We start from the raw sequence: 14,224 nt of genomic DNA on the forward strand, positions 1-14,224 counted from the left end.
GATGCTTACCAGTATATGGGTTCAGTTTAGTTACTATGAGTAGGGGCCTACCAAAATGGTGATTTTTTTTTTTTTTTTTTTTTTTGTGGACAATGTCTATAAAATCGACGGGGGGAGGGGGGAGATATACTTACTGAAAATAAAATGATGGCTCCCCAGAGGAGTTTGTAGTCCTCACAATGTTGTGACCTGACCATGCAGACAATTGGGGGTGGGGAAGAGGGCGGAGAGGTGGCTGCTGGCACACATGAAATCCTAAGAGGGCTTCTACCCCCGTGCTGCTGATTGGCTGAGGGCTGCCTATTGTGAAGCTCCATCCCCTCCAGTTGGTGGTGTGGTGGAGCCATGTGATGGACAGCCCTCACAGGCAATCAGCTGCAAGGGGCAGGGCCATGGGCCCCTCAGCCAGAGGCATTGGGAAGCACTGGCCATAAGCCCTCAAAAAGAGCAACCTGCCCTGCAATCTGCCTGCAAAATTAGCCAGTTGCTATTTCAAGTTGGGTAGACCCCTACCCATAAGTACTTTAGCTCTTTGTGTATTTATGTAAGTAAGAATGACATGTAACAGGGCATGTTGTCATATTTGCTGCAGCACTTCAGTGTTCATTATTTTATATTTTAACTAGATTGCTAGTTGTCATAGGAAGTTATTTGACAATAATAATCTGTAAAATGTGACTGAGAATCATGTATTCTGTATTGTATGCTTAGGCTTGTCTACAGAATACCATGGTCAACAAGTCTGTATTTAGCTGTAAGTTTGTTTTGACACCTAGTGTTTACACAGTTCATAATGTAAGATGCCTTGCTTCTACATACAATAAAGTTCAAATAAATAGATACCTTTTTTCATTTCTCTTGTATACATGGCTTAGTTTTATGAAGAGAGAGCCATAGTTAGTGCACTAAAATCTTCTAGTACAGTGACATTTTAAAAAAAGTTTTTCCAACCTGTGGACCCCTAGGACTCTGCAGACTATGTCTAAGGGGTCTGCAAAATATTACTATAATCAGTCAAAAGTGTGTGAGTATTGGGGTCTGCACCTTCAGTTCATACTGGAGCTCTGACTAATCATACAGCTTTTTACATGCAAGACAACTCCTCTTCTCCCCTGCCTGTCCTTCCTGAACAGTTTTGTACCCGTCCATGACAGTGGTCCAGTCAAGTAAGCTATCCCACCAAGTCTGCTGTTCCAGTCACATGGTACCTTGACTGTACAAGGACTTCCAATTCTTCCTGCTTGCTTCTCAGGCTCCATGCGTTTGTATACAGGCATCTGAGCTGACTAGCTGATTTACCCTCCTTTCTCAGGAAGAATGAGGAAGTTTCCTCTGTAGCCCTCTCCTCCTTGTGCTTTCTCTGGGTCTCCCTCAGCGTGCTGTCCTGGTGCCAGGTCCCGATCTTGATGCGAGGGGTCTGCAGGGTGCTGCACCCCTTGTCATCCACGGCCGCAGTCCCACTTTATCTCAGATTCCCTCACTTATGTTGGCTAACTAAGCAAGTGCTTTATCCTTTCTGAATTATGAGGCAGTTAAAATGTACTTTACTTTAGTGCACAAGATAGTTAACACTTTCTGTTCTTATTAGGGTTGGTCTGGTCGAATCTAAAATCCGTGTACTTGTTGGAAACTTGGAGAGGAATGAATTTATCAATATTGCACATGTAAATCCGCAGTCTTTTCCTGGCAACAAAGAACAATATAAAGAGTAAGTTGTTTTTTTTTAACTTGAAGAAAAAAATTAACAATGAGCAGACCACCACATTTTTTAAAAGCTAAGTTACACATTGTTGATGTTTAGTCATGAGCTGTCTGGCAAGAAAGCTTGCAGAAATAATTACAGCTTCTGGAAAAGTTACTACTTGCATGATTCTTGATTTCTGTATCACTTTAAACATACCTAAGGTATATTGAGAATTAGTGAGGTACTGTATTGATGATGGTCTACCAAAGCACTTCATAGATTAAGTACAGACTGCATCCTTAACTAACTTTTAGTGTACAGGTAAATTTTTATGTTTTTAACTGATCCCTCTCTATTCATGCTAAAATTTCCCTCCCAAAGGAAGCTGGTATTTATGCATAGACTTGTAAACCTGTATAACTTTTTTTTTTTCCTTTCTCCTTAGGAGTGACTATGTATCAATGTGGTTCCTTGGAATCATTTTTAGGAAAGTGGAGAATGCAGAAAGCGTTAGTATTGATTTAACATATGATATACAGTCATTCACAGATACAGGTAAAGCTGTATTTTACTCTAGTCTTGGTCAGCTAATTTACAAGACCGATGTTTTACTAATTTGAGATTATGCATCTTCCAGAATTGTGAATTTTCAGAGATGGAATGTATGGGAAAACCAGTGTTTTCCAAAATAAGAAGTTACCTATTGTAAAATAATCTTACTTGGAAGAATACCTGCAATAACCATACCATGTAGCTGGGGGACATGGTGCATAGGGCAGTGGGAAGACAGGCAGCTGCTGCAACTCTAATCCTGGGTCAGGGCTGGAACCAGAGCATCTGCCTGCCCTCTGTTCCTCTCCTCCCCTCATATTTGAAATCAAGATGAGGGGCTCTTTCCCATATGTTAAATGTGGGGGAGGGGAGGCAGATGGAGAGAGACAGCCAATCTCCCCCCACCCCAGGGCCTCTCTGCCAATCAGTGCGGGGGGGGGGGGCTACTGCAAAATGGGCTTTTTATGCTGGGACAAAGCTTTGTCTCACCATGAGCTAAGTAGGTCCCTAAATATAGAAGTAAAGTGGCAAAACTAACTTGACCCTCTTTTAAATTCTAGTAACATGTAATACCAAAGATTAATTGAATCTAGAAGATATATGTTTATACATTTGATAGCATGTAAGTTCTTATTTTCCTGGTATGCTGTTAACCTTTCTCGTTTTAGATGATAAATCTGGTGAGCAAGAATACCTGTGAGAGTACTAGCTTAAGTGTTTGGTTACAAGGCCTCAGTCTCAAGAATACTAGTGGCATCTGAAGCTTTACTGGATTTCTTGTACTTCAGCATTGCTTGACGTTTTAATTATTTTATTTGTGTTGGAGTTTCAAGGCATCTCTGGTCACCAGGGCAAATACAACCTTTCAAAAAAACATGAGGCCTAATGAAGAGTTAGGTTAGAGAATTTGTCATGGGACGGGAAAAGTCAGTGCATGGTCCATGTTTGCAGAATAGCTGGCATGCAATAAAGCTCCCCACCTCCTCCACACCCTGCAATAAGCTTGTTTGTTGTGCCCATAACTAGACTTTGAATTCAGTGAATTGGAATCAATTTTTTGTCAGCTTCAAAAAAGTAAAAGCAAGAAGGATTTTTTTTTTTTGTTTGATGCTTAAAGATACTTTTAAGATGCAGATTTTAAAGATGCTTAAAGACTGCAATCAGTTATTATTTATAGAAAAGATGTTAAACTTAAATAGCAAGGTTATAACACAAACTACCAATGTTACTTGGACTAGATTGGATATAAAATGGACTTCCCAGCATGCGTTTCCCCTGTCCTCATCTTGAGAACTGGGCCTGAATTTGGAAGAATTTGTGGTGCTGTAGCTTCTGTTACTGAAGCTTTAGTTTTAAATAAGCTCCAGAATGCTGGAAGATTTCCAGTTTGATGCTTGCAGCATGTGTATTCTTTTTAATTGTTCTTGTAAAATTGTTTTGGAAAAGATGTAATTTTGGTTGAAGGAATTGGAACTTAACTTAAACTAACTGTTAAGCTGGTTAATTGCATGTTACAGTTTACAGGCAGGCAAATAATATCAACATGCTAAAAGAAGGCATGAAGATTGAAGCAACTCATGTAAAGAGAAAGCAACTTCACTATTATTTGCCTGTGGAAATTTTACAGAAAAGGAAGAAGGTATGATCAAAATTCATCCTCTTGTAAAATCAAGTACACACGAAAATGTGAAGATCTATTTTTGTAAACCCTCTGTTCTTGTTTTGTTTTTTTATCAGAGCATACCAGACATCAGTCGAAATGCTGGCAGCTTTCAGTCCAAAAGGATCTGTTTGGACAGTTCCAGAGATGTAGATACAGGGACACCATATTGTTCTCCTTCACTAAGCAAGATAATTAAGTTGGACAGAGCAGCAGAAACCGACAGGTTTGAACTGTTGACCTTCTTAATATGAAAGTCTTTCTGGCAGTTCTGTAACTGAGGGGTGGTGACTGGGACAGCAGGTGCTGTCTCTGTAGCAGGATTCGGGTGGGAGATTTAAAAATTGTCGTTGCTATTTCTGATGGCTGGCCGAGCTGTCAGCATCCAGTGGTGCAGCAGGACTGACCAGGGCATGGAGCTGTCCTAATAAATGTAAATACTTTTTTAATACAAATACTTGTTTTGGGTGCCTCAAATCTAAAGTCTGAAAGGGAAGAAGTTCTTATGCACAGTGAGGGCACTGTTAGCCCAATTCTTAGCTATGTAATAAAGTCTGTATAGCTCCACTGACTTGCAGTTCCCATGAGCTGAGGAATTATCACTTTTTTTTGTTTCTTTAACCCCTTCCCTCCCCCCCCAACCCCCAAAATCCCTAAAACAATGGGGTAGCATGGCTAGGAGTTTGTTTGTTTGTTTGTTTGTTTGTTTGTTTGTTTGTTTGTTTGTTTGTAGACTAGAACTTTATTCTGAAAAGTAAGTCTATGAAATTTCTCCTTACAGCAGTACTGTAGTCCAGAGAGCCAGTGTTGCTACCAGTAGAGAGAAGCCAGATTTATCTGCATCAGTACCTGTTAAAGGATTGTCCATTCCAGTTATTGCTTCAAGTATGTATTCAAACAGTGAGGAAAACATAAGTTGTTTTTCTAGCACTTTTGATAACTAAATTTAAAGGCTTGTTCTTTATAGAGAGGGAGACTACAGTCACCATAAAAGTCGCATCTCCAGCTGGCTGCACTATTCCTACAGTAGTAGGACGAAATGTGATTCCTCGACTTGTTGCACCTCAAGTTGCCCGAAGCCAACAGCATCTAAATGGCATTTCAACAATGAACGCTAAAGGTGCTGCATCTAAGAGACCTCACTCGCCTTCCTCAGAAGAATGCCCCAAACGACTGAAGGACAGAGAAAAGGTAAAAGATTTAAGAACTGCATGTCTTCAGCATATAATTAAAGGTTGACAGAGTTGGGGAGAAGTGTATAGACAAATTCAAAGTAAACTGTAGGTAATTTATATTCCTAATAAGGCTCTTTATACTAGGGAAAAATCTGGCTTGTAGATGTAGTCTAGAGTTTAACATAAATTATTTTTTCAGTGAATGAAAGTAAACATTCTATCTGATGCTGATGATTATCAACAATAATAGTTGTGAGTTCTTTGAATAGTAAAATGGGTGTTATTCTGCCATTTTGATTGTCGAGGTAGTATAACTTTTTTTCATAGGAGCAACAGTTAACTTGATGCTCTGTGAAACATGGAAAGAACTCTCAAGCTAAGCTTGTATCCTTGTTACATAATTTTCAAGACTGAGGGATTTTTGGCCTTATGCTTGTGTTATTTGTTTGGATTTTTTAACCACAAATCTCCATGCTATGCCAGTTGACATGAATGCATGTTGGTCATTTTAAGAGGTGTTGAAACTTAGAAGCCTGACTTGAATTTATGAACCATCAGTGTCACAGAAACTGACAGATGGGGAGATTTGAGTACCTCTGAAGGGATGGAGCATTTCAGTAAACTGTTCAGAACTCTTTAGTTGACTAATGTCAATTACTTGTTTTAAGTGTGTTTTGTGTTGGGGACTTGGGGGTAGGGAAAGGGAAGCCCTTTCAGGCTTTCATTGTAAGTTATTAGTGAAAGGGCACAAACACTATAGACTTCTACTTTGCTTAACGTTCTCTGAAGCACAGAAAGAGCTCCGTCTCTGTAGTTCAGTAGAAAAGACTTGAGTACAGTTGCATGCATGCAACTCAGAGTAGAGTTGTGTGTCCAAATATTATATGGATCATAGAATTACTTTTAAAGGTTTTGAGCTTATAGCTACAGTAATTATGCTGCTTGGTTAAAGTAAATCCTTTTCTCTCCACTTCCAATAGAGGTTGGTAGTACCAAAGCAAAGTATAGGTAAGAAACTTTCTAAAAGCAGTTTCTTTTGTTTAGTTAGAATTCCACAGGGTGAGATGCCTAGCTCATTTCATACAGTGGTGGGGGCAGACAAAGCAAGCAATTGCCTTATTAAAATACTAATGATTAAATGCCAAGGTAAGTTTTTGAAAATGGTAGGCATGTGAATGTATTACTCCTAGCATTACACAACTGAGCCTTTGTGTGTGCCTTCTAATATAACCATCAAAGGGGAAATATTTAGTGGGGTGGAGAATGGCATTCTAAAAACATTGTGATGATGGCAATTTAACTTATTTCCACGCTATATTTAATACAGTACCTCAGTTGTTAGGTAGTCTTTTACAAATATCTATTTGGCATGCCTGGCAGGTTATTGGAATCTGAAATCAATGGAATGCTAAGTTGCAGGTTAAATTCTGTTTATGTAGAAACTTGAATCGGAGTTTCCATGAGTTGAGCAGTAATGTGTTTAACTATTTTTAATTGGTCTCTACCAATTTGGTATGCCTTTTGTATCATGGAAAGGCACAAAAGAGCTGGGGTTGGAGATGGAGGGGGAAGGGCTTTATTTTTCAGAAATTCAAAAAGTGTCATCTGTTCTGAAGCAAGAACTTCTAGTGCATGTTAAAGGTATGAATGATGATAGACTGACTACTTGATCTGTATCTTTGATTGCATTTTTATAGTAAAAGCTTTTGCTAGACTTAACTGTTGCCAACTGTACAAAATTTGTAACCCCTCTAAAGGCATTTTAGGGTTCCTGAGCACTAACATGAAAATGTTTTTCGTGTATTCTGTTCTTCTAGTTAATTGGATTGGACTTGGCATTCAGAAGCCTTGGCAATCCTCAGGAGGATGCAAGGAGAAAATCTACAGGAAAAAATGTAAGCTGAAGCATTGTTTTTGGAGTACTTTGTCTAGGCTAACTAAATGTATCTAAATTCTACTAAGAACATAAACCAAGAATATACTTCATTGTGTTGTGGTTAAACGGGAGAAAATTCTTTTTCTTCCTGTCTTTTTGCTTTTATCAAGTTTTCTCTATTCTTGTGATTTGGCGCACAGTTCCCGGAACACTTTTTTTTTTTTATTATTAGCATTATTATTGGACTTTCTTGTATCACATTTAAAATTTTTGCGCCTCTACTTTTTTTTAGAAAAAGGGATTGGGGGAAAACCACCTAGAGTGGTTGGGCACTGCTTGAAGCCTAAAGTGGAGGCAAAACAACTACAACATCATTATTAAAAACAATCAGTTAAACTTTGAACAACTTTTAAAGGCTCAAGCATTTGCACCCTTTCCTCCAAGAGGCTTGTGGATTCATAGTAACAAGTACAGATAAAGTATTAAGTTGGCACATCTTAAGATAAGTGTTGCTTTGTTTTTAAAAGTAATATTCTTATTTATCTTTACATAGTCAAATGTCTTTTATATTTCAAAAGTGTTGATATGGGGCTGCTAAAACTCTGTTGGGAGGGATTAGCCATATAAATATAGCAGGCACTTAATATCTATTCCTTAAATTGATATATTGCTTTCTGCAGGAAAGAACTTCACTTACAAAGATCTAAAATTTCTGGGGTTGGTTTTTTTTTGGGTTTTTTTTAAGGATGAGCTTGGAGGGGAATTCATGCCTATTCCAACTATCAGCACATCAAGATCACAGGTACTGGCTATTAAGTCTTTATGTTCACAGGTAAAGCAAAACTAGAATATTTTTCTGCATTCATTAATGTAACTGCATACATATGACTTGATTTCCTCTTCTCCTTTCATATATCTCTGACTGTTAACTGAAATTCTCATTTGCACAGAGCAGTTGTGATTAGTGCAGCTGTTCAGAATACACTTCATGGACCAAAGACCCATACTCATGCTACAGGGTTTAGGCATGCAGCCAGAGGCATTCAAACTTTCTGAATTTGCAAAAAGTATAATCTGTCTTCCGAAATGCCTGAAACTTGAATGCACAAGAGAAACTAAGCAAAAAAAAACAACCCCTTTTTCTTTTTAAACTGCCTTCTTACTGGGCACATCCACACGAGATGTTACTGCACATTTATTTAGTACTGGTATAATCAAGTACTAAATAAATATGCAGTAATGCCAGCGATAGCCCTTTTTAGTAATGCTACTGCACAGTAGCATATTAGCACTATTTATGTTGTGACGCACTACACAGTATTATTTGGCTACTGTGTAGCTAGCATCTCATGTAGACATGCCCACTGTCACTAGAATTTTCACTCTTGTATCATGCTCTTTTGAAAAGCTCAATATGGTATTAGTCACTACATGTGCAATATAGGACTTCAGTGCCGAAAGCTTGAAGCAAATTCATATTATACTTCAGGTTGTGGGGTTTTTTATTTTAAATGTTTATTCCAATTTTGAAGTAAAGCTGGAATAACAAAGATGCAGCATGAAGTAGAATAGTAAACTTGAAAAGAAATACCTGCCTCTTCCTGGACCAGAAGAGATTAGAGTGACCAGATGCTTTTGAGCAGCACTTCTTTTTTCTTGTTCTTTGCTCCTTCCTACACCTTTTGCTCAGTGTAGTAAAAACTTTTGAGGGGAGAGATTACAGGGGGAGTGATGCCTTTTCTCTAGGTTCTCTTAAGCACCACCACAGTGAAAACCAGCAGCTTTGCTTGCAAATGTGTTAGAGGCCTAACAGGTGAGGTTGTGGGACCATTTACCTTTCAAGCATCTTGGTTTGATGTAGGGCTTGGGGTTTATGTATATTTAGCTGAAGTTGTTTTTCTACCAGACAAACTTCGTGCTTCCCTGCTCTGTTTCATTTTTTTCTATTGCAGAGACTTCCCAGTAAAGAATTACCTGACTTATCCTCTCCTGTTCCTACAAATAACATTCGCATCATTAAAAAGTCCATCAGACTAACACTTAACCGGTGATTGCTGTGCCTCTTCAGGTAAAGATAATATGCAGTTGTTCAGTGGCTCCATAAACAACCAATTCTTACTGTAGTTGCAGTCTCTTATAAAGGTATGTGGAGAGTTATCACCATATTGGAAACATTACCTAGTTACAATTTTTTTTGTCTACATTTTGACCTGCAGATGCTGCAGTATACTTCCATTACTGTGTAGCTTTTCCAAGATTGCCTGCTGACAAGCCACTATCTACAGAATCATGGCCTCTGAGGTTTTTAATTCTCTAGTTTACATGCTTGTTTCTCCTGGGTTTACTTCTCATTTTGAACACCCTTGCAACAGCAGTCCTTATTACTCTTTTAAAAAGCTTTGTTTAACAGTCTCTACTTGTTAAACTGTAGAAAAAGCCCAAAAAAAAAACCCCCAAAAAACCCCTTCCTGTGACTTAAGGTTTAGAATAATTCCTACACAAATATGTTCTGTTAGCCACTGGAGCCACATTCTGGTTTGAAGTGTGTATGAAAGTGCTTATACCTCTTTTTTTTTCCTCTTCTCCTAATTTTGTGTAGATATACTTGTAATCTGGATTTTTTTTCCTATTTGGTGCATATTGTCCTGTGCATCTGTCACCAGTGGTACTTGGCTTCTACAGGCAGTTGCTTTTCAGTATTAAACACATAGCCATGCACTACACAAGTTTTATATGTTCTGCCTCCCATGGAGGCCCAAATGTTTAAAAAAAAAACCAAAAAAAAACCCCCCAAAAAAACCAAAAAAAAAACCCCCCAAATCAAAATTCGACCATTAAAACCCCACTGGTTAAAGAAACTGAAATGGGAGGCATGTATTATATAGTGTAACTTGGTTCTTAAGATGCTTCCAAACAATTTGTCCTCTATTTCCTCCTCTTCCTCCTCCTCCTCCCCCTCCCCCCCAAGATAGTGAAACAAATTCCACAACTACAGCAAATTTTAAATCACTCAAAATGCATAAACTTGTCAAGACATTTGCTGTCCCGCTATTCTACAGTTTCAAGAAGCTTCCACGATCTAAACATGCTGAAATGGGTATTAAGGTTTCAATAAAACCCAACAGCAGGTTTTTCACAGTGGCTGGAAATTAATTGCTTTAGGACCATCATCAGTCTCAATGTAAACAAATTATTATGCAATTTTCATAATACCTGGTACCCATTTAATATGCTTACATTTTGGGGAGTGGGGAGGGATTCAGTTCCTGCATAACTCTGTTATTTCTATCATAATGTTTAATTCGCTGTTTTGTAAATGAGGTTGTATGTATTTTCAGAGTATTTTTGTATGTACTGTAAGATACCATCTTTTTCAAAGAGAAATTTGAAAACTTGACTCTCTTCAGTCTACTTCTTTATGTAGGTCAGCTCCACCTAGCGCATATATATATAAAAACAGGAAATATATGCAATACCTTTCTGCATTGAATAGAATTCTAATTTTGTAGTTACTACGTTAGTTTCACTTCAGTAACAGTTTTAATGAGTTGGTAACCAGGAACATAAATAGCTTGATCCAATCCTTTACTACTCACAAGACTGTTTAAAATAAAATCTCACTTTTTGCAATGTGTCTTCATTGTAAAGTAACATCTAAGGTGCAGCAGTGTACAATCCCTACATTTGTGCAAGTGTATATTAATGGTGGAGGTACCATTTCAGCCTCCAGATAGCAGATACATCCACAGACAAAGATGGATCCTTAAGAACTGTAAAGTTTGGTTTGTTGTTTTTTTTTTGTTTTGTTTTGTTTTTTGGATAAACTTCAGTTTGGATGTTTATTTTACTCAAGTATGCAGATGAATCATTAATGAATGAGATGGCAAGGATGTGGAGGAAGAACTGGAAAGAAATAAGCATTTTTGTAAGGTGTTCTTGCTTTCTTATTGTATGCACATAAACTTGGAGAACAAAGTTCAGTTTTAGAAGAACTTTATTTTTTTTAAGCTTTTAAGATTTTTATGCTAAGTTTCAGTGTGCTTCATGCATGTTAGATTTAAGAAATGTTTATAAAATGGTATTGGGATCCCATAATTTTATCTTGGCTTCCTGATTTTTTAAATTTTATTAGTCCAACAAGGTGGTTCTCTCCAGCTGTTAGCTTCCCTAGTATTTGAATTAAAGTATTCTCTGACCTGCTGATCAGCAACTTGACTTTCATCTGTCTTGTAGAAGTTTCAACTATATACCTTTTTTATTAAATCAAGAAATAATCACAGAGCCTACAAGTATTTTTAGTAATCTTCCAAATAGAACCATGCTTCCAAGTAACTTCATCAGTATAGCTACCTCAGCTTTTTTGTAATGTTTTTAAATTGTCAAATCTGTGTGAAATAGGATGTGTATTGTACAACAAACATCTGGCTTTCAGTCTGAAAAACAACTGAAGATTCATGAATTTGAAGAAATTACAAGTAAATTCAAGGTGACTAAGACAAACTGCAAAGGAAATATAAAACCTAGTGTCCCATGATCTCCTCATGGAAAAATTGGCCAACTGCGGCCTTGGCCACATCAGTCTGATGGGTGGGGAACTGGCTCCAAGGTCAGACCCAGAGAGTGGTAATAGATGGAAGGAAATCATCCTGGTGCGCTGTGACCAGTGGAGGTTCTCCAAGGCTCCATCCTTCGACCTATACTCTTTAGCATCTTTATTAATGATGTAGACATTGGTATCGGAAGCAGACTGGTCAAGTTTGCCAATGACACCAAACTTTGGGGTAAAGTGTCCACCCCTGAGGATAGGCTGGTGATCCAGGCCAGCCTCAACTGGCTCAGAAAATGGGCAGATGAAAATCTGATGGCATTCAGCACGGACAAATACAAGGTACTGCACCTCGTGGGGTGGGGGGAACCTGCAGCACACTTATAGGCTCAGCAGTGCTACACTTGTTAGCACCACAGCCAAAAGGGACTTGGGTGTCCATGATTGACCACAAGATGAATATAAGCCACCAGTGCAATGTCGCAGCTGGTAAAGCAAGCAACTTTGGCTTGCATCCATAGATGCTTCTCAAGCAAATTCCAGGATGTCATCCTTCTGCTGTACTTGGCCTTGGTAAGAACACATCTGGAGTATTGCATCCAATTCTGGGCTCCACAATTTAAAAAGGATGTGGAGAAGCTTGAGGGAGTCTAGAGGAGAGCCACACGCATGATCAGAGGGCAGGAGAACATGCCCTGTGATGAGAGGCTGAGAGCTATGAGACTCTTCAGCCTGGAAAAGCACAGGCTCAGGGGGGACCTGGTGGCTGCCTATAAATAATATAAGGGGTGTACATCAGGATCTGGGGAAATGCCTGTTCATCAGAGCACCCCAAGGGGTGACAAGGCCAAACAGTCACAAACTCCTCCAAGACTGTTTCAGGCTGGACATGAGGAATAACTGCAAACACCTACTCTGGACTCCTTTTAAGAAACATTTGGATGTTTATCTTGCTGGGATCCTTTGACCCCCAGCTAACTTCGTGCCCCTGGGGCAGGGGACTGGACTCAATCTTGGTCCCTTCCAGCCCTAATGTCTATGAAACCTCTCTAGTTCTTTTAATTGTATAGATCTACTAAATAGCATAGTCAACCATTTAATGCCTTAAACTGAAGAGGGGGTGGGGAGAAACCCCTTCTAAAAGTCCTACCCTGGTAGGTAGTAGTGCCAGAAGGATCTTCAGGAAGTAAGGAGGACTTTTGCTAGGCAAGTCATCTGCTGCACCCTTAATGCACACGGTCTCTAGCTCAGTCTTCATTCTTACTTTGCAGTCCATCTCTTTAACCACCTCCCAGTTTACTTTTTGTTTTTAAATGCCTTTAAGCAGTTAGTGCCATTTTTATTGATCTGCATATCCATATTTAAGGAACATGGTGACTGGGATTTATAATCTTGCATAGGCAGAAACATGTATATTCATAGATGTTAGGGCTGGAAGGGACCTCATTAGGTCTTTGAGTCTGACCCTCTGCCCTGGGCAGGAAAGCTTCTCCAAGCTAGGTGCTTGTCCAGTCTCCTCTTGAAGACACCCCCTGGGTAGAGGAGAGCACCACCTACCTTGGAAGCCCACTTTTTTTCTCCCCATCTCTGACTATATCCTAAACTTAAACGTCACCTCTGGGTTTTGGACCAAGCTTCTGCCTCCCTGTTCTGGAGTCTTCTTTTGGAAGTTGCACAAGAGCACTGCTGCCGTAATGCTATCCAATACTCTGGCTGTCTCAGGAGATAATTTTCCTTTGCTTCTGAAGACTGAATTTAATATTTGATCAACATTAAGAGTAAGAACTAAACAGCTCTCTAAATAGAACACTTACAGTAATTTCACCTTGTGCTTTCTAATCAAGTATAGATCTAATTATCTGCGTGTTGGACTAACTAGCAATGCAAGGGACTGCCCTTGTAAACAGAATGGAGGTGCATGAGTGGGTTCCCATATCAACAGTTTCCTGTAATTCATTGTTTCCTTGCTTGCTTTGTGCTTCTCTTGCTATCCACTTCAAGTGCTTGCGTTTTTTAGGAGGGGTGAAGATGGCACAGTGACTGCAGCATGGTGTGAAAAGCTATTAAAGCTTTAAAGCTGGAAATTCCATGTCTTAATTTGCCAAAGCAAGTGCAACTTTAAATTTTGCATTTTTAAGATAGTGCTGAGCTTGCCTCTATATCTTGCGATGGTTTCGGGTAAGGTAGATAACTGACTAGCTAATTATGCAGATAGTGTTATTTTCACTGTAGTGGGGAGAATGCATGTGTCTGGTCTACACCAGAAAAAAACTACAAGTTTCCCTTGCTTTATCCTGTACATGTGGAAAAATGGTGCATAACTCAAATTCGCATAAAGGGAATCCACTTTACAATGTAACAAAAAGGGTATGTTCCAAGATCTTGACTATACTGGCCCCTAGCCCCATTTCTGCCACTCTTTACAAGACAGTGTAGTATACACAAGCACAGGGTGGTGGTGAATGTTATAATAATGGGGATGGCAACAACAGACAAGCTGCAGACAATGAGAGAGGAGCACAGATCCACACAGGTGCCTATATTTTGATGTGTATTACTCCCACAATGTGCAGGACAAAGCAGCTGACTGCAGGCTTCCACAACACTACTCGCATAAGACTGAATTTACCTCATCTATAATGAATTTTTGGTCTAAAAAAGGTCATTGCATAAGAGCAAATTTACACATACAGAACCTGCATAAAGCAAAGGGAAAGCCGTACAGCTGCAG

The 14,224-nt window shown here is 39.1% G+C and overlaps 1 protein-coding gene across 5 annotated transcripts in view; it reads left to right on the top strand.

Moving 5' to 3' along the window:
- The window catches only part of PAPOLG (poly(A) polymerase gamma), a 34,024-nt gene extending 23,680 nt beyond the window's left edge, over positions 1-10,344 (top strand). For 4 of the 5 annotated variants that reach the window (XM_059719550.1, XM_059719563.1, XM_059719574.1 and 1 more), the window contains 10 exons: positions 1,589-1,708; positions 2,130-2,239; positions 3,754-3,875; positions 3,974-4,122; positions 4,678-4,781; positions 4,864-5,087; positions 6,889-6,966; positions 7,693-7,749; positions 8,900-9,015; positions 9,164-10,344. In XM_059719550.1, the coding sequence (XP_059575533.1) occupies positions 1,589-1,708; positions 2,130-2,239; positions 3,754-3,875; positions 3,974-4,122; positions 4,678-4,781; positions 4,864-5,087; positions 6,889-6,966; positions 7,693-7,749; positions 8,900-8,998 (1,063 nt within the window). In that variant the 3' untranslated portion in view covers positions 8,999-9,015; positions 9,164-10,344. The remainder of the gene's footprint in view (positions 1-1,588; positions 1,709-2,129; positions 2,240-3,753; positions 3,876-3,973; positions 4,123-4,677; positions 4,782-4,863; positions 5,088-6,888; positions 6,967-7,692; positions 7,750-8,899; positions 9,016-9,163) is intronic. The other variant, XM_059719557.1, reaches the window with a different exon arrangement.
- The last annotated feature ends 3,880 nt before the right edge of the window (positions 10,345-14,224 follow it).

Source organism: Alligator mississippiensis, chromosome 1 (genome assembly GCF_030867095.1).
Source record: "Alligator mississippiensis isolate rAllMis1 chromosome 1, rAllMis1, whole genome shotgun sequence".
In the NCBI taxonomy this organism is placed as follows: domain Eukaryota; kingdom Metazoa; phylum Chordata; order Crocodylia; family Alligatoridae; genus Alligator; species Alligator mississippiensis.